The 21,044-nt window shown below is 41.0% G+C and overlaps 1 protein-coding gene across 5 annotated transcripts in view; it reads left to right on the forward strand.

The window, feature by feature from the left end:
- Nucleotides 1-21,044, forward strand: part of ARL15 (ADP ribosylation factor like GTPase 15) — a 402,537-nt gene that overhangs the window by 89,242 nt on the left and 292,251 nt on the right. Inside the window, exon 1 of one of the 5 annotated variants that reach the window (XM_042994876.1) lies at nucleotides 1,859-3,173. The exons of the other annotated variants lie outside the window; for them this stretch is intronic. Within the exon in view, the coding sequence (XP_042850810.1) occupies nucleotides 3,111-3,173 (63 nt within the window). The 5' untranslated portion in view covers nucleotides 1,859-3,110. Of the gene's footprint in view, nucleotides 1-1,858; nucleotides 3,174-21,044 lie in introns of those variants that run through there. 5 annotated transcript variants of the gene reach the window in all.

The raw sequence follows: 21,044 nt of genomic DNA on the forward strand, positions 1-21,044 counted from the left end.
CTCCATCCTGAGCATCTCCATTCCTCTTAATCAGCCAGCTTCTGCCTTCGTGTGGGCTGGACTTGCCTCATTCCCAAGGGTTCAAACTCTGAGCTCTCCTCCTGTTCACAGCCTCCTGTCCTTTTACCAGCTCAGTCCTTTACTCACCCTCAACCCACCTGGGCTTCCTAGTCCATTCAGTGAATGGCCATTTGTCTGTCCCTTTCGTCCATCCGTCCCATCCTTCTCTCGCTAGTCCCTCAGGTCTGCGCTCTAGAGCCCACCATCTCGGCTGTTTGTTCACTGGCATGCCTGGAATCCCTTGACTCCCTTCCCTTTTTTTTTTGTCTTTACCCCCCCCTTGGCCCCCCTCCCCCCGCAGAGCTAGAATTGACATAGCCCCTTGCCCTTCTAACTTTTTCTCTACCACTGTGCTGTCCTCCATCAGCCTCCTCCTCACCCCCATTTCTACCTGCTAGGCCTTTGAGAATCACTGGAGGAAATCCTGTTCCTGGGCCAAATGTTTCTAATGGAAATGTTGATCAAAAGGCATTTTCCCGGCCCTTCCTTACAAGTCACCATTTATCTACATTTTCCACTATTTCTCCCCTTTTTCTGACCAAGTGCTGTGTCCTCCTTTCTGGGGTCAGCCTCTCTACTTGGGCACCCAGTTTGTCTCCCTCAGGGCCTCACAGTTAACTCTGCCCGCTCTTCCCTGTCTTGACTCTCTCTCTATCCATACGCTGTCCTCCCTTCATCCATGAACCACTTAACTTTTCCTGAAGCTTTATTCTTCCAAGAGCCTCCCATCCCCTCGGTCACAAATTTCTCAGGAGACCTCCTCTTAGGGCTTCTTCGTTCTTCACCACCTTAGCCCTCTGGCCAAGTGGCATCCTCTCCTGTTCCACTGGCACTGTTCTCTCGAGTCAGCAAGGACTGTCCTAATCGCCAGAGAACACTTGTCAACCTGTTTACCGCCTTCGACATAGTTGTCCATTCCAGCACCTCTCAGATGGTTGATTTCTCCTGAGGGGATGAATGAAGGAACTTTTTCTCCCTTGGTTTCTATGACATGGTACCTTCTTCTTTCACCTGAGTGAAAGTGGTCTGACCACTTTCAGGGTTTTTTTTCTTCCTTTTTTTTTTTTTTTTTTTTTTTTGCTTGACTCTTACATTTTGGGTTTCCGCACCTTGGCAGAATGATGGACATCGAGGGAATCTTAATTGTGTACTATTGTGCGCCAAGTTCTGCCCTTCAGGTACTGGAACTACAGTTCTTTACAACAATCACATGAGGTATTTTTTTTTTTTTTTCAGTCTCATTTTTAGAAGAGAAAAGCCGCACTTGAGAGAGAATTTAAGAAACTCATGTCAACATTAGTTTGTGGAAGAGCAGAGGTTTGAATCCTGTTCGATTCCAAGGCCTGTGCTTTTCCTGTGGGACTCTCACAGGACGCTGTTGGGGATCACCTTCCTGGTTTACACAGTGCCTAGCCTCGTCCTCCTATATATTGAATATCCATTAAATATTTGAGGAATAAATCTGTGGTATCATCTGTTCCTGTGGCTTCAGTTGTGTTGCAGTAAAAAAAAAAAAATTAGAGAATAAGTGGGGAGGGGGCAGAGAGAGAGAGAGAGAGAGAGAGAGAGAGAGAGAGAGAGAGAATAGCCCAAGCAGGCTCTGCACTGTCAGCACAGATCCCCACACGGGACTCAAACCGATGAACTATGAGCTCATGACCTGAGCCAAAACCAAGAGTCAGATGCTTCTTAACCAACTGAGCCACCCAGGAGTCCCCTGCATTTTTTTTTTCTTTAAAAAAATATTGACTCAAATATTGACTCAAAAAAGTAGTATGTCTTTGATAAAAATACAAAGAATAAAAAGCAGGTTACAAAGTTAAAAAAAAAAAAAAAAAGACGAAAGAATTCCTTCCCACCCTTCCTCACCCCTCCTACTCTCAAGGGGCGGTGACAACTATCCTTTTTACACTGATGTCCAAGTTTTCAATTTCAGTCCCTAGATTCTTCTTGAGTTTCACAATCTAATCTCTCACTGCTGAGTCCAGATGCCGATTTATAGCTATTTATGTTTTTTTCCATATAGTGGTGTTTGAACCATTTGGAATTATTTTGGATAGTGGCACATGTGAAATCAGTCCACTAACCAGTTAACCTCTCGTTCTCCCCACTGGCTCTGTTTACATGTCTGACCTGCTGGCCCCTCAAATTCATATTCTTCAAAATTAAACTCCTTTTTGTTTTTCCTCCTACAACTATTTCCTGTGGCTTAGTTGCAATACCACATTCCTGTCCTCCTTGTCCCTCCTCCTACCATTATCCAGTGTGATGGTGAGGCATTCTGTTGTGGGGGATCACCACGGTGCGTTCTGTCGTTGCGGTTGGAGTTCCAGCTTGGACACTCAACTTGGACACCCCCTCGTGACTGCCTTCCTCTCCTTCTAACTCCACTCTGCGGAGACATAGCTTCCTCAAATATAATGGTCCTTGACATCCCTTCGTTGCATGGCCACAAGCACACTTTATCCTTGTATAATTTAAACTCCAGCCACATCTGTTTCTGGACTCGGCCCTGAATTGTTTTCGTCTACTCGTATTTATGCTTTACTCCTTGCTCAGGAGGCATCTAACATTCAAGCTCTGCTCAAATGCAACCACCTTTCTCTAACTTCCTCCTGAGATGCCTCCAATTCTCCAGTGCAGGGAGGCCCTTGCCATCCCCTGTGCTCTCATGGTTGCTATTTATTCTCAATCTTAGCACTTGATCCAATTTGCCTGGTGTTAAGTTTGTAATGTAGATCTGTTGCTCATTAGACAGTAAATTTTTGAAAGGACTGTGTTGCAGATAAATGCTATTTTGTTTGTACGTAGTTAATTTCTCAGGTCAATGCTATTTGGATTTATTTTCTTGAAACTTTGATTTGAGACCTTAAAATGGATCAAGTCTTTTCACATTTAGGTAATGCAGTTCAGCAAGTTCATCTCTGAAAGCCCCAATAATCTATAAAATGGAGGCCTATGCTGAGTGGTTGAAATAAGTTCTAATCAATTATCAGGCAGCCAATAGACCTTTTTGGATCTTTGCAGTTACCTGTGTAAGAGGTTTTAGAATGGCAGTAAGATTCAGCCTACTGTGGCCTACTGCATGTGAACTCTCAAATGCCTCAAGAAAGGTACCGTTAATATTGGAAATATTAAAGATTTTAATTCTTTAGTCTTAATATAAATACTTCCAACAGGGTCTTTTTACTCAAGCCATTTTGAATATAAAATTTTTAAATAGCCTTTAATTTAAAAATTTGACTGTTTTTGGGGAGCCTGGGTGGCTCAGTCAGTTAAGCGTCCGACTCTTGATTTTGGCTCGGGTCACGATCTCACAGTCAGTGAGTTCGAGCCCTGCACCTGGCTCTGTGCTGCCAGCACAAAGCCTTCTTGGGGTTCTCTCACCTCTCTGTCTCTGCCTTTCCACAGTTCTTGCATGTGTGTTCTCTCTCTTCTCTCTCAATAAATAAAATAAACATTTGATGTTTTTTGTTTTTAAAAAGGGTGGGTACATGGTCCACTGTTGTCCTGAAAAGAGGGTGGGAGACCTTTACCCTCACACTCAGCTGTCTTTAGATAACATGACACATGATGGTTTCAAGGCCTAGCCTCACTCCCAGAGGCCAGGTCTCCTTTCATGAATTACACTTAGGCCAGGCTTTGAGGTAAAAGAGTGGGAAGCATTTTCCCGTTTTTCACTAGTACCCTCCAATTTAATCCCAGTGGGCAGATGGAAAGCTTCCTACTGATCCCCCTCTTTGGGGAGAGCGCTGGGTGGAAGGTGAACGAAGGAATATATATCTTTGCTCCCTCCACCTCCCATTCCCTACCTTCGAACAGTACAAATACTTCAATGCCTTTTAAGGCGATGATCGTCTGTGCTTGTAAGACCAACATAACTTTGATGTATCACTGCTCAGCAGTGTCAGTGCTAATTTAGATGAGAAACTCCTAGAACACCGCGATGACTCTTTTAGAACAAGCACCACAGTGTCCAAATAGGAGGCTTCAACATTTTGTAGTTTTTTTTTTTTTTTTCTTTAATGGGGTGAGCCCTAGCCACATCCGTTATCGACTGGACATGAGATTTGAGGGTTTGGGGAACTTTTAGAAGCACGGTGCCACCTCACTGCCATACTCTCTATTCCTAAATCTTGTAGGTGAAAACAGTCTCTCTTTTTTCAATAAAATGCCAAGGAGCTGACGGAATTATGCTGTCTCTTCAAGTTTTTGTCCACAGGACACCTCCAGTAACGGAATGGTGCCTCAGAAATGTGAGAATCATTTGGGTTCAAGAGAAACTTGCTTACTTGCCCTGTCGGGATTGAGCTTTTGGTTCAGCTGGGTTCATGTGTACTTCTCCTCCTCGGATATATAAAATTGGCTTTTAGAATTTGTTTATGCTTCTATTGCGTAGAGGGAGTATTTTCCAAGTCACTTGGATTTCTCCGGCCTTTTCGTTGTTCAGAATTGTTCCAAACTTCTAAACAAAAACCATTGCTGAGGAGGTGCAAGTGTGCGCACACACACGTGCTTCTGGCCAAATAAGAGAAAAATTATTTCTTTGGGCCCCCATGATTTTTTTGGGGGGGGGGTGGGAGGGGCAGGGTTCCTGTTTTAAGCTTGAAAGAGACTTCTTATCAGATGTGGTTTGTTTATATCTAGTTCTTTGTGTGAAATTCATGCTTGAGAAGAGTGGGATCGTTTTGGATAGATTTTTCTCTTAAACCAGCCAGGCTCTTCTTAACCCTTGTTTGAAGATGAGTGTGTGTGTGTGTGTGTGTGTGTGTGTGTGTGTGTGTGTGTGTGTGTGAGTGTGAGAGTGGGGGGGTGGTGTGTATATACACGCCAGCTTTCTTGAGGGGTTTTTCAATCCTAAGATTCAAAAGAAAAGGAAAGAGAGATTCCTGAAGTAGGAGGACAAAGGAACGCTCTCCTAACTGAGCTGGAATTGAAGTTTGTATTTCATTTAAAATGACACATCAGCAAATCTCTCTTCAACTATGTTGTGCATCAAGGTGCATTTTCCCTTCACTCTGGGCTTTGGACACGATTTGCCTGGACATCTTCCCAGGAACCCCCCTGTGTAAAACCCCTATTAAAGCAAAGTCGTTATAAAATCATTTCATTTTCATATCTTCTGACTTACATGAAATGTACTACAACTCTGGAGGTGCATATTTTGGGTCTTAACCTTACAAAACAAGGAAATGAAAAGGGAACACACAGTTGTCCTGAATGCCCAAACTGATACAAAATGCAGATAAAGGTAGCGATTCTTTCCTTCCATATGGTGAGGTAATTTGGGGAAGGAAATTAGACTTTGAGCAGCAAGAAAATGTTAGATTTGGGGGGGGGGGCAGGGGCTAGTGGAGAATTCTTTTCGCTGCCCTAAATTCTGGAATTTGATTCAGAATGTAAAAAAAAAAAAAAAAAAACAAACAAAAAAACAAAGTGCCTACCATTTCACTCCTAGGACTTCTCCATCTTAGTGCTGAGGCTGGAGTCGGTGCCCTGGGTCTCACCAAAGCAGACAGCACAGCATACTGGCCATAGTTCCCCAAACTAAATAAAGAATAATAAATTACATGATCATTGTTTCTTATCTCTTGCTAGAGTCCATTGCTGATTTCAGAAGGAAATTGAATGGGGTTTAGTGTTATTACAGAATAAGCCCCATTTAATCACACTAGTAAACATGTAGCAAAGTGGAAGCAGTCCAGTTGCCAAATCTCTGCTTTTTAAGGTCCCCTGTACCTAGAGTGCCTTGAAATGTGGGATGGGGGGTTAAAGGGGCTGATTATTGTATTAAAAATTAAGAAAGAGGAAATGTTTCTAAGCTAAGGCCACTGGTGTCTGAATTCCATGCCAGAATATTTCAAGGTAACGAAACCTGTCAAACAGAAACTTAAAGGGAGAACATACTCTGGGGGAGGAAACCAGCTGAAAACAGTTTAATGGCAGATTCCGCTTAGACCAGCCACGGACTCTGAAAAGCCATAGATCTCCTGTAGAAGCTTCTAGGTTTCCTCCTTTCATCTACAACGCACACAAATGGAGGAGAGGGGAAGATAAAGCAATCTTATTCATAGGTTAGATCAATTTCAAAGCCAATTTTGACCCTTATAGCAAACTTTTCCACACCTGCCAACCACAAATGTCTATGTATGGTAACAGGTAACTGGCTTTCGTATCCTATAATCTGTGAGACATAAATAATGAGACATCATAATTATATGGCAGTTACCATACAGTTGAAGTAGTTACATGGTTATTAGTACCCTGTAAAATACCACGATAGTGTTGTGTTTTTATAATCTATTGTAGGAATTTCTTCCCATACTTTTAAAGGTGATAAATAATTTTGGTATGCTCTGGCATTCAGTGAGGGCACTATAAAGAAAGGTAGGTGGTTATTCCGAGAGATCTGCTAAGTTATCCCCCTCCTGAAGAAATTCGTGTGAAATCTGGAAAGGCTAACTTTGTGTGAGGTGCTTAATTTTTGCTAGTCACCTATAGCTTTGAAAGAATAGTCGGCATGAGGAATAATTTTTTGGTCATACTATTTCTAGGGCAGTTTTTAGAAATTCCTAAAAATCACATTATGAAATATTAGTAGTTTCTGTTCTTTGTCCCCACCTTCTTCTCCTCCTCTCGGTCCTCCCACTCTTTTTGTGACTATTGCCTTTTTTTCCCCCCAGAGAAACCAATGCAGTCTGTATCATATTAGTTAAAAACAAAAACCGGGCTTATAAAAGGTCCTTCAAATAACTTGTATTCATTTAACATGTAATTTAAAAATGAGTTCCCTGTCTCTTTCTTTTGCAGATTGTCTTGGTTCCTGGTCCCTGTTTTTTAAAACAGGGCAAGTTTTAGACCTTCTTGGTTCAGCTCCTGTTGTTTGCAGTACACCTCACTGTCCCTCCCTCCCAAAGAGGAGCATTGAATTTGAGATTTGATGCTTTTACTCTTTTTGTTTTGTTTTGTTTTCCTTCCACTCTGATCCTCTATATGTGGCTTCTTTGCAAAACAGTTTTGTGCAAGCAGACATGACTTAACTCCATTCCCTACATAGAGAACTATTCAACTTTACTTTTATGTGTTTTGAATACTGCCCCATCTGAGACTGTGACGGCAATAAAGTATGCATGGCCAACCTTATTTTAATAGCGCAAGAGAGCTGCTTTTAATTAATAAGTGGATCTCTTTATGTCTGGGGTTTTCGGTTTATTTTGTGGTTCTTTGGAGTTCTGCAATTATGTGGCCTAAAACGGCTATGTTAGTGGAGACTAAGTCCTTTTTAAAATCTGTCATTTACATGTTTTGTGTCTGTAATCTGTGTTTTTAGATTATTGTCTTTAAGGAAAAAAAATAGCAGTAGCAGTTTTTCTCTAAAATGTTAAAATCCATAGCCCATAAGTGTATGTATATTTTATCAGTCTAATGCAGCGCCCATCTACAAGAGTTGAGTTGTTCCATTATGCAGGTACAAGTTACTTGAAAGAATCCTCATATTGTGTATTTCCCCACTTGACATAAACTTTTAAACCACTAAAAAATTGGTAGAACTTGTATAAAGCCTCTAGTATCTATCTTTGAGGATTAAAAAGGTGTGCAAAGGTTCTTCCGTTCTGGTGATACCATTGTAGGCTTGTCTGATACGCATGGATTTTGCTTTAGGTCGCTCAAATCTAGGATTTCAGTGTGTACCGTGCTCCCTCCCAGAGGGGCTTTACTGGTACAACGGGAATCCAGAGCCAGACTTGAATCCACAGGGACCCCAAATAAAGTGATTGTCTTGGTAGTAATATGGAACGCTTTTAGGATTAACATACGAATGCTGACATGTAGGCTTGCTTATGCTGGCTTGTGATCTGCTTTCTTCAGAAGATGTATCTCTCATGCAGAATTAGAATATAATATTTTGTGGCATTGAAGAGAATTATCTGCAGGAGCACGAGCGTTCCATAGTAGAGGCGTGATTGCCTTCTTGGTTGGCTATTCATTACTAGGCTAGTATAGTCTGTAGGTCACTACGTTTTAAATTTTCAAAAGTAAAAAAAAAAAAAAACGGTTTACAGTTGAAAGGAAAAGGTATCTTTCTTTTTTTTTTTTAAAGTCAGGGAAAAACTGTGAGCCATCTAACTCTTCTGTTTTTCTTTTTGGTTCCCAGTGCAAAGTGAACTGAAGGGCTCCCCTTTGGTCAGCTCTAATAGGCTGTTCTTGAAGACACTCCACAGGCACTGCTAAACAGTTGCCAGTAGATGGCAGTACTGTTCCACTACAACATTTTTAAATTCCTTCATATGCTGCCTAACATTAAATCCCCAGCCTAATTTTGAAAAAGCCTGATTAGCTACATTAAGCAATGTTTGGGTGATTTTTTTTCTCTCCCTTTTTAAACTTACCGAATTATAGCCACAGCCTGAAAGAAAGCCATTACTGCTAGACAACATGATTATCAGTTGTAATGTAGTCAGTCCAGCATGGGAATGGCATAAAAGTTTTAAACTATATTTGTAAAAAGTCTATATAAATGTATAAAATGGCTAACAAGCATGATTATGATTTCTCACTTATATTGTCTCAACTGTTTTTTCTTAATTCTATCTAGGGTAACATCTGATCATTATGGTGGATCATCTGAGATGTGCATTTGTGTGTAAATGTTACTTCTTTTTATTCCTGTGGGTCTGCACATATGCTTTGCAAATGAAATATTTTTAATCCTGTTAAGATGTATGTCTTCGTGTATATTAACTAGCTTGTATACCAAAATAGCAAATATCTTTACAGTTTGTTTATTTGGAAGTTCAGGGACTAAGGCTATCTTTGGGGATGGGTAAATTACCTTTTTGAAGGTTTTTTTTTTTTTTTTTTTTTTTGCAGTTGCAAAAAACTGGTTTTGTACCTGCAGTACAAAAAAATAGGCTGTTCTGTTTTTCTTTGTGATCCGGATTATGTTGTAGTAGTAATGTATTACATAATAATAATCTATTTTAGGTTGAATATGAAATACCTATAAATGATAATTGTTTAAATGGAAATTTGCAAAGACAATTAGCAGAATATATTTCTTGAACTTCTAAAATTTTTAAATATTTCTAGGGAAGGTTTCATACTATGGGAGGGTGAAATTGATGATTTTTCCTTTTTAAGAAACAAAAACATTGTTAAGAATATTCCACTTGAGAAGAAGATAAATATATTTTGTGAAATATTTGGTGAGAAGTCTTTCAAATTGAACTGAATTTTAGGAAAACTATGGCTAAACTGTTTACCTTTCATTTTCTCTCTACTGAATTTGTATCTAGAATGGTAAAATGACTAATTACAGAATTGAGCTTTTTTTTTTTTGAGACATTATAAAAACTGGAATGTAATGTTTTATTCTTGGTTACCTTTAAAGGCTCTAGCAGGTAGAGTAGAAAGAGATCAAACATCTGTGTGCTGCTAAGTATTATAAAAGCCCTGTTTCAGTTACCTTTTTTTTTTTTTTTTTTTTTGCTTACCCTGTGAGGATATTCCAGTAGTCTTAACCACTATATAGCCTTGAAATTTGCAACATAAGCCATAGCCTGTGGAAGCTCCTGGTGATATGGCTTGTAATTCTTAACAGGTTTTGTTCCTATTTTTTTAACCCTATGACATGATTAGTAAATCTTAAAAATGTATTGGTGGTGTGTGCGTGTGTACGTGCGCGTATACATACACATGTGATGTAGAAACAACTGTTGCAAAGTAAAACACGTTGGTGGGAATTTGGGAAGCTTATGCTAGGATGTATGAGACCTGGGGCCATGTTTGGGGTCTCCCAGCAAACAGATGAATATACTAATAACACATTCCCAAGAGTTTTAGTTGTGTTCTTCTATCAGACGTGAGCCAGCCAAGAAGCAAAGAAATCGAAGTTTCTTCTAGTGGCTCACAGTGGAGCGAAACACTGGGCGTAGGGAGCATTTCCTATCTCCCCGGGAAGTTTGGTTCGCGGAGTGATGAGGCATAAGCAGGGCTGGGAGGGCGTGCAATTGAAGCGGTGCTGTTGAGTGATACATTTTGAAAGAGTAGCTTAAAGTTTTGATAGGAGTAACATATTGACCGAAAATTTCCTGTCAGCGAATTTGTACAGGGCTGGATTCATTTCTGCCTTATTCAGTACCTTGGGAGAAGTCCGGATTCTCCCCATTTGACTAGAAATCGATTTCTCAAGCAGTGTTTCTCTCCAGCCAGCTATAGGATGAGGGTGGACAAAAAAAAAAAAAAAAAAAAAAAAAAAAAAAATTGGCTTTGTTTCTATTTTATGCACAGCCAGACTTGCTCTTATGTTTGTAATATTTAAAGGAGTTCAATAGGAGGCCCTTGATTCTTTGATCTAATGCCACAGTGCTGTTTAATGAGAAAGGTTTTTAATATCGTGTGCAATATTGAAAATTTCTGCCAGCTCAGACCAATATAATATAATGTTAGATTTACACCTTGGATCCCTTCTTTTATTTCTTGTCATGAATCCGCAGTGCTCCCCCTCCCCCGCCCCTCCCCGGCTGAAACAGGTAATTACAAAGGTCCTCAGATCAATTTTTGTAAAGGGGCACCCTGACGGGTACCATGACTGAAGTGTGACATGAGCCTTTTCCAATACAATGGGTGGCCTAACATTCCTCTGGAAGCCCAAGCTCATTAAATATTCGGTTCCTTTTTTCCCCCCTCTCCCCCCTTCATGCACTTAGCTTGAGTCACACTAAGTCTGGGGTTTCTTCACTGAAGACTTAGGAAAATTGCTTCGAGTTCTCAGATTGAATTTTTTATGTGTATGACTTCATGATAGCATTAGCATGTGCTTTGATCCATGTGTGAATGGCGCTGGGTCGGCGCTTATTGCCATATCCAGATGGTGTTACAGGGAACAAACAGTTGTGTTTTAGGATTTCTCAATAGACTGTCTAGACTGGCCGTGCAGCAGACAGATACAGCCACCCATCAAATTAGCGTTTGTCAGATTTATGGTAATGGTTCACCAAAGCCTTCCTGTCATTGACATTAAGATTTACGCCTCCAAAGTTATTTTGTCTTCCACAGAATATAGCTTGTGATTGCTCGGATTTAAAAAAAAAAAAAAAAAAAAAAAAAAAGTTTAAGACAGAAAAGTCTTACTGAATGTGAGCTGTTTCTGAATGAAAAGAAAAATATAAAAGGAATTAAACAGTGGCTGTGGCTCAGGGGCTGTATTGATTAGGGAAAGGCACCCTTTCCGCCCCCACCCACCCGCAAGTGATAAGAAGGATGTTCTGTTCAGGTCAGTGTCTCCCATTTGCCCTTGTTGGAAAGAAAAACATGTATGTGGGTGACTCTGGCCAGATTCTGCCCTTTCATGTTGTTACTCTGGGGTAACGTGATCTCCTGCCCCAACGCGGTGGGAATAACCTTTTGACAGGCAGTATGTCCATTCTCAGTGGAAATGTTTTCCCAAGTCTGGCCAGGCTGCCTTTGATCATACCTCCTTCCAACGTGGGGTCACAGCTACTATGCTATGCAAGAGTCACTGGTTCCTGCGTGGAAAGTGAGAGACATGAGGGTTTAGAATAAATAAATAAATATGACCCAAACCCTCTTAAATTCTCAATCACTGATGTGATAAAGCTGGAAGTAGGGAAATGCCTACGTGGAGCATTCAGGACACTTCAGGTTAAACTTCACGTGTGCGTCTTTTTGCATAAATGGATCCCGCCACGTATTTAGCACGTTTTGTCCAAAGCGGTTTGAGTAGCGAGGGTCCATCCCATCCCTGGCATGCTGAGGCATGTCTGAAAATGTGTTTTCCTATTGTATGTTGGTGCAGATGACAAATGGTGAAGAGGCTGGGGGTTGATTAAAACTCCCAGACGGCCATGGCAGACAATATATAGGGAAACAGGCTTTGCAGAGGTGAAAAGCTCCAGCATTTTTCAAAGGAAGCTCTTTCATCTGTCTGAGAACGGGCATTTGGGGGAAACCCCTGCTAACCCCTTTGGTATGTCAGGATTGAGAACTACTGCCTGCTCTGTTACAGGGCAGAATCCTCACTCGCCGGGTATCTCTCATCTAGCCCGGTGGCTGGTGCAAAGTGATCTCCATTACTGAATAAAGAGCGGTATTAAATGTGCACCGCACTGGAGACTTCCTGCTAACCTCCAGTAGCCCCTGCGTCTCTGAGGTGGTTTTACCCCCCTCCTTCCGCCCTTCCTTCCTTTCTTCTTCCAGCCTCCCCTTCCTTTCGCTCTTGTGCCATACAGCAATCATTTGATAGACTCTATTTGGGCTCTCTGTAAAGGCTTCTCACTCACACATGTGTTCAAATTTAGTGATAAGTGCGCTTTAACACGGTAACAACAACAAAACGATGTTGGTGTTTTATTTCAGCACTAATTACAAGTCACATTCTCTCCAACATAATGCGATGGATTTTCAGTTCCGCCCATTTTCCAAGTCTTTCAATATTGAATTAAGCGCACTAAATTAAAATAATTTTCTGTATTAATTCAAGCAATCAAGCATTCACTTAGTTTGGGGTGTATTTTTTTGACGGAGTTATGACTAAGTTACTGAGAATTTATCTATGTTATGTTGATATAAAACTAGGTTTCTCAGAAAAACACGGGGACATTTTTGCTAAACAGAATTTTCCTCCAAAACTTCCTTGCCCCGTCCCTCCTGGTCTTTTCCTTTCTTGCCGGTTTTGCTCAGGTAGCCAAGAGTTATCCTTTTGGATTCCTCTTGCAAAGCATATTTCTTAAGGACGCAATGATTTTTACTTTGTTTTGATTAATTTGTTGTTAAAAGGGTTATCATTTGAGCAGTGCCTCAAAATAAGTCTGATTACTGGGTGCCTGGGTAACTGGCTCTGTCGGTGAAGCATTAGACTCTTGGTTTTGGCTCAAGCCAGGATCTCACAGTTTGTGGGCTCGAGCACGGAGCCTGCTTGGGATCCCTTCTCCCTCTCTGCCTGCCCTTCCCCCCACTCACTTGCTCTCAAAAATAAACTTAAGGCAGTAATCAGATTTATGTTTTTTATCTTTTACAGTGCTTAATCAGAGTTATGGCAGCGGGGGATGGGGTTATGGGGGGTGCTTCTTACGTTAGTAGTCTGTCTAGAACAGTTACCATCTTGGACTTGAACTATTTTAAGTTTGTTGTAAGAAACAGTATAATTTTTACAAGACACATTTATAGTGTTTTTAAAAAGTTAACTGCCCTTCTTACACGTGTGTTTTCTTAGAAATTGGAAGGGATGAACGGAATGCCAATCTTTTTGCAATGTGTGCGAAGCATTATTTGAATAAAATCCTTTTTCTTTAGTTGAAGACTACTTTCTCTGAGAATTTTCCACATTTATGATTTGGGGTTTGCTATTTTCGAATGAAATTTTGACTGTATACTTTATGCTATATTTTCTTGATCAAATAACCTATTTAAAGAACTCCTAGGATGTTAGACCTTACAGAGCATCTCATCGAACAATCTCGCTTTGCCAGTTGCAGATGGAGGGAGGCATGGCTAGGTTAAGTGTTTTTGCCCCAAAGCTGGGCTGCAGCGCTGTCATTCAGGTGTGTCGGTCCCTGCTTCCCCATTAAAACACTACTTTTAGGGAGCCAGAGATAGACTGACTTTGATTCCCACCCCCCCCCACCCCCATCTTACCTGCTTAACCTTAATCTCCACTTGACTAATTAGATCAAAGCTAAGAAAGTGTACTTCATTTTTGAGATTATACCAGTAGAGAAAATATAAAAAATAAAGTCCAGTGTGACAGATACTGTTAACTGCATACCCAATAGCCATTCATCCATTTTTGGTATAAGAACCGTAGTTTTATTTGAGGTAGCAATGTGTCCAGACCTAGGCAGTGAATCACAATTTGTCTAAGATCCTTAGGACTCCTAGGTTGTGTCCATCTGAGTTGCTTTGTCCTGACCAATGATGGGAGTGGTGGTGCCGTCTGCTAGAGGTGCTTTTGGGAAAACTTCTGCTTTCTTATGAAAGGGACGGATGTGATTGCCTCAGTTCCCCCACCCCTTACCCCGCCCCCTTGCTGTTCCTCTTGAACATCGCTATGACATCTGGAGCTCCTGTAGCCTTCTTGCTACCTTGGAGGGTTTTTTAAATTATTTATTTATTTTTTAAGTAAGTCCTATCTCTCTCTCTCTATATATATATATATTTTTTTGAAGTTTACTTATTTATTTGGGGGGAGGGGCAGAGAGAGAAAGAGAATATCCCAAGCAGGCTCCATGCTGTCAGCACAGAGCCCGATGCACAGCTCAATTCCATGAACTGTGAGATTACGACCTGAGCCGAAATCAAGAGCTGGATGCTTAACTGACTGAGCCACCCACGCACTCCAGTCCTATCTCTTTACACCAGGGGTTGACATTTTGATTAAACTGGTGGTTGGCAAATTATCCTGTGGGGTGGCTGCCATTTTTTGTAAATGACGTGTTATTGGGACACCATCACACCCATTTGTGCTTTCGTGCTACGAGGACAGAGTTGAGTAGTTGCCACAGAGACTATTTGGCCCACAAGCCTAAAATGTTTACTCTCTGGCCCTTTTAAGCTCGTTGACCCTTGGTGTAAAGCACCATAAAGTGAATTTTCTGTTACTTGCAGCCAAACACATTCCTAGTAGAATCAACCAGTAACTGAAGATCTCTGAACAAATTTGTGACTTAGCATTTCCACCTGTTCAGATTACTTGTCTGGTTAAACAGATCTGCTCTGGACAAGCACGTTCATTATTTTGGGTTTTGTCCACTAATCTCTACATCTTTCCTTAACTTTTGACTATTTTTACATTTTCTTTTTAAAAGATGAGAACATCAACACGTTTCACTTAAGTGCAGCCTAAAACTTACATCAGCTGTTTGCTGTTCCAGTGTTATAACTGTCTAAGGAATTGCTCTCTGGAGCATCGGTAAGGAAGATTTCCCAGTTTTTGTTCAGTGAATAGGGTCTATTGATGGATTTTAGTCTTAACTGATCTGACAGCTTCCTGCCAACCCCCCGTAACTTGTTGTCCTCTGTGATCTAGTAGGACTAGAGAAAAACCAGCAATAATACCCACTCTATGATCATATGCCCTACTTGGTGCAAATCAAATCAAGTCACTAACCTGATATAGGAAGATAACTTGGAAATACGTTTCTGGTTTCAGTAACAGCTATAATTGGACTGTCTGTCTTTTGGGCAATAAACAGAATCCTAGTTTGATTTTGCATGAAGATAGAACATCCCTTTATGTGTGAATACAAAGATAAAAGTTACCTAATAAAAAATACTTTCCTGCTGGTTGCTGAAACATATCAGGTAGTGCTTGTATTAGGAGACTCTGGATTAACCAGGAGTCTTGCTGAGTTAACTTCTCTATGCCACAGTTTTATATCGACGAGAAGAGATTGGACTGTAGGTCCAATTAATATATTTAGGGTCTCTTCTAATTCTAACATGGTTATACTTTGGAAAATCTTCAGAGTGGTTGAAACCCATTTGAGGATTAGTCAATTCAAACAACACAAAATAACAAAACTCTTAGGGAAAATTGAGATGCTTCATCAGAATGACCTTTTAATTTTGAAGCCTGTGCCTCAAATTTTGTCGTTGCACAAGTATCCTTCAGTGTCAGAGGAATTTTCTTGGAATGAAAACTTCTGGGTGAGCCTGGGTTCTGTAGTGGAGATTTGCAGTACTGTATTTTGACAGTCAAATACGATGTATTTCACAATATATTTTAAAAAATAAGACCTTGAGTTCCTTCAAACCACTGTCTTGAAAATATGTATTTTCAAGGAAATAATGGAAGCAAATTAGTTGGAAAGTCAGTGGAATCCAGTACACTGATAATACATGATTATTTCAATCAAAATACCAATACATGATTATTTCAGTCAAAATTCTCTTACCTTGCTTAAGAAATGACATTTCATGAAAGCCAAAATTTAAATGGGGAATTTTATGATTACAATACCTGTATCATGGAATCTTAATACTATTTTGAAGTAGGTACATTTGGACTTGTATTGCTTTTTGGTAAGAATGACTTCATAACAAAGAAAAACCTTGTTTTGTGAATTAATGCTTGTGTCTTGCTTTTCAGATTACACAGAAGGAATAAAGGAATAAACATTTTGGTAGGGTTAAATGTTAAGAGAAAACAAATTCCCTTATTTCTACTACTTAGTTCTTTGAAAAAGGAAAAAAGGACTAAAGTATGTTCTAATTAATACTCTATAATGCCCCAACTCACTTGTATCTTTATACATTTAAGAGAAATTTGTGATGTAAGAAAAAGATAACTATTTGACTCCTTTGAGGAAAAAGGTGGGTTGTAAAATAAATGAAAGTTAAAAAGTAAGAAAGGCTGCTAGTTTAAAAGACTGGAGGAATGTTGACTTAGCAAATAACTCTTCATACATTAGCCTTTATATATGCAGTGTATCTGGCCAGTGTCTAGGTACTAACAAATGATCGGAGGTGAATTTTTTTCATTAAATGTGCTTTCAAAGAGAGAAGACCTCAAAATTGTCATTTAAAAAAAATGGCATTGGGGTACCTGGGTGACTCCGTCGATTAAGGGTCCAGCTCTTAAATCCGGCTCAGGTCATGATCTCAGGGTTCGTGAGGTCGAGCCCTGCATCGGGCTTTGTGCTGAGAGCACAGAGCCTGCTTGGGATTCTCTCTCTCCTTCTCTCCCTCTCTGCCCCTCCCCACTGCACGCGTGCGCTCTCTCTCTCTCAAAATAAACATTTAAAAAAAATGGCATTGTGCTATAAAATCCAGGCACACACATTTTTCTAATATTGTAAGGGATACAGTAGTGAATAATGAACTCTATACCACTTGTTTAGTTTCTGTCCATATATAGCCCTGATAAATTATTTGACCCTTTTAAGATTATTTTTTTAAACCCTATGTTTCTCCCCTTCCAATTCCCTCTAACCCTTCTCTAGTTTTCTTCACTTTCAACTACTTAGCTTTTTATTGTGGGTGTGTTTCCGTCATTCTAAATACTGTGCTAATATGGCTACTCCTTGATTTTTCACATTCTGGTATTATCTCTTGGCTTTTCACTTTGGAAGTGAGAATTTAGCTCTTTTTCCTTCCTTTCCTATGTCCCTATGTCCCCCCCCCCCATCCACCCCCTTGCCCTCCCCACCCGCCCTTACCCTGCCAATACGATTTCATTTGGGGCAGACCCATGGGTTCACAGTATAATGCCTTTGTAAATGCTATTCGTAGCTGTTCTGGAGTATATTAGGATAACCTTGTCCTCTTCCTCTGCTCTTCTCCCTGGAGTTACTGTCCTGTTTGATCACTTAGTTGTATCCCTGTCAGTTCACTCCCCAGTATCTACCCCCACCCCCGGTTGTGCAAATCTCCTCTTAATAATTTCAAACAGATATGCTCTGCATTTGCATCTTGGTCCTCTGCTCGGTGGGGTTTCTTCCAGAGCTTCCGGTCAGTCTGCTCCCATTTGGACTGGTTGATGTCCAAACTGCTGCATGGCTCTACCTGCCCCCCCCCCCCACCCCGACTGACCCCACTCCCTGCCCTAGGCCCCCTGAATTCTCAGGCCAGGGAGTCCCCTGTCATCTTGTGCAGGATTCTTGCTGGCCTCCAAGTCTTGGCCTTTCTTGGCTTTCTCCAGGGTGCATTGGGGGGTCAGTTTTCTGACATTTTGCTTATCAAACTCATGATTGATGGTCTAATTGGTGTAGAATTCTAGGTTGGGAATAATTTTCCCTCGTGGTTTTGAAAGTACTGCTCCATTTAAATGCTTCTAAGCTTCCAGTTTTGCTCCCTAGAGGATCAGTGTCATTTTAATCTTGAACTCTTTGTATCTGATCTGCTTTTTGTAGTGGTGGTGATGGTGATTTTAGTTGTTGTTGTTTTTTGTTTGTTTTAGAATCCTGTTTGGAAACTCCAGACTTAAATTTCATGGTCCCGTCAGAGTGTGACTGTTTTCATAGCCAGATGTGTTAGGCCCTTTCAACTTAAAAACTCAAATCCTTTAGTTCTGTGAAACTTTTTTGATTTTTTTTTTTTTCCTTGTTGGCTCTCCTGTAGTGATCTTCTAATTCTTGTAACTTGTATTTTTCATTTCTTTGTCCTTTTGCTCTGTTTCCTGGGGGATTTTTTTCACATTTATCTTAAGTCATTTATTGAGTTCTAAATTTTTGCTCACCCATTTTTTGTTTTTTTCCCTACTTCAACAACTGTTTTCTCTTTTTTGTGTTGTAGCATCCTGTTCTTTCATGAACGGGTTATCTGTTAACTTTAGGCTTTTTTTGACATTAATAATATAGATCAGTTTTCATCTCCCTGTATAGCTCTGTTTATCTCAAGTTGCCTTTTGTTTCTGTTAGGTTTCTGTCTTTCATATTCATGGCTTTTCTTAGATGTGCAGTAATTCTCGTGTGTTTATATCTTTAAAAGTGGGGCATGTAAAGCTAATTCAGTTCTCTGTCCCTGTGTGGGACTTGTCTGTTCTTAGTCTCTCACCCCAGGGGTACTTGGTGGTTTTATTGGGGAGGCTTTAGTAATCATACCTTTAGGTTTTTTTTCTCTTGGACTGGTCAGATACTCCCAACAAGAATCTTTCAAGGGGGCACCTGGGTGGCTCAGTCAGTTAAGCATCTGGCTTCAGCTCATGTCATGATCTCACAGTTCATGGGTTGGAGCCTTGCCTTGGGCTCTGTGCTGACAGCTCAGAGCCTGGAGCCTTCTTCAGATTCTGTATCTGTCTGTCTCTCTCTCTCTCTCTCTCTCTCTCTCTCTCTCCCTCTGCCCCTTCCCCACTCATTCTCTGTCTCTCTCAAAAATAAACATTGGGATAAAGAAACAAAAAACTTTCAAGCTCTCACTTGGAGAAGATAAGATAAACTTAGTTGTCAGTGCTCAGGGAAGCAAGTAGGCCAAAGGGCCCAGGGAGCTGAGGCTTCACTGTGTAAAAGTTTCCCGATTCTCCTTTTTCTGCCCCTACCCCTGCTGTAAGCACTACCTGGTTCTCCTCCTCCAGATACTGTGTTTGATCCTTTCCAGGGAATAAGCCCGTAGTCTTCTACCGGGTAGACAGGAACTGGTGCCCAGCTAGTGAGATGGGGAAACCCATCTAGAGCTGGAAGTCCTTGTGTAAAGGACTTGAAACCACTCCTTCTGTTTTCAGTCTCGCCTTTACTCCCCAGTGTAAGGGATCTCGGATTCCACGAATTCCTGACCTGCTCAGGAGCCCTGTGGGCCGGCTCCCCTGTCCCCCCACCGCTTGTGGAGATTGAATTCTTCTGGTCTGCTGGATCCCAGTCACCACTCGTTCTTCTGCTCTCTAGTCTCCCAGATGTTGTTGTTACTTTCATTGTCCGAGTGTGTTTACGTCTTTTAATTTTTTTTTTAATCTTGTCATGACTTTAGTAAGGTTGCGGGAGAACGTGGATCTGCAGGATTTTTCCCGTCTGCCACTGGAATCAGAAGTCTTGGCTCATTCTTCTCATATAGATTGCCTTCTCCACAGTCTGGTCTGAAAGTATATGCGCAGTGTGAGCAACCCTTATAGAACAGAAGGGAGACCAAATAGAAGCCTGCTCGGCCTGTGTTTAGATGCTTTTGCCTTTCGCTTTTTTTTTAAAAAGAGCTCACATCTGGGTACAGTGAAATGCGTCTTGCAGAAGGGTTTTCAGTATACATGGGCTGTTTTCTTACTTTCCCCATGCAGAAGATACCCCTGGCTCTGGCACGTGGAAAGAAACCCCGGGCATAGGAGCGTGCCCTATCCCGCGCACCTACTGAGCAGTGGCTCTGAGTCCCTCTACCTTCTGACCACGTGGTAGAGGACACCAAAGAGCCCTGGTGGAGGGACACGGTTTCTCTGAAAAAGCTCAAGAAAACGTAACAGCATTTCATGCATGGACTGCCTCTCAGCTCATTTGAAGGGTTTGGGGCTTAGCTGGATTAGGTGAAGCTTTCTAGTTACAGACGGCTGTCACTTGAGAATTTTGAAAGTTGATTGTGTCATTTCATATGGCTGACTTTTTCAAATGTGAAATTTGGATATTTACTCTTTATCTGAGATATTGACTATAGACCCTTCTAGCCTATCTTCATGGGTCATTGGAGGACTTTGGGCTCAGGTATATTCATAGTTGGGCTATCCTTACCTTCTCTTGGGTCTTCTCTCCTCCTTTCCCAATGGTTATTTCATTACCACATGGGCCTTTTCAATTTCTATAACAAATCAACTCCTTTCTTCCTCAGGGCTTACACAACTACAGCTCCTTCTCCCTTCTTTTCCTCATTCTCTGTCTGGCTAACTCCTATCCATCTTTTCGGGACTATGTCCCCTCCACTCCTACCCCCCAGGTATGTCTTCCTAACTCCATCTATCTGTCAAACTTTTAAAAAGCACCTTATTCTTTTCCTTCACAGTATTTCTCTACTGTCAGTATTCAAATGCTTGTGTTTCTCTTTGTTTAATATTCAACTTCCTCTCTGGACTACAGCTTTCATGAAGGCAGACGCTCTCTAGAAATGGCCTGGACTTCTTGTTCAGCTTTTGGCACCGGTGAGCTATCGGTTGAATGAGTGAAGAGTATCAACCTAGAAAGTTGATCCTAACTGGCACCCTTTATAAGGTGCATACTTTGGGCAGTCCTAAAGATTGTGTTTGAGATGGCAGAATGGTCTGTTTTGCAACTGTAGGTCTTACAGCTGTACGTACGTAAATGATGGAACTGCTAGGATGAAATGGGCTTAGACTTTGGGCCAGTTCATTTAAAAACTCATTGTCTATTACTCCCACTACTTGGTTTCCTCTCTTTGTCCTACTTAGGTCTATTTGGTGCTATTAATCTCGAGTCTCCAAAGAACAACATGCAAGTGGGGGAGCAATTCATTCTGTTCCACTAGATGTTTTTTTTTTTTTCAGCGTTCACCAGTGCTCCTGATTTTCATTCTCCAGGAAGTTATGATTTTGAGGAAAG

Source organism: Panthera tigris, chromosome A1 (assembly GCF_018350195.1).
Source record: "Panthera tigris isolate Pti1 chromosome A1, P.tigris_Pti1_mat1.1, whole genome shotgun sequence".
Classification (NCBI taxonomy): Eukaryota; Metazoa; Chordata; class Mammalia; order Carnivora; family Felidae; genus Panthera; species Panthera tigris.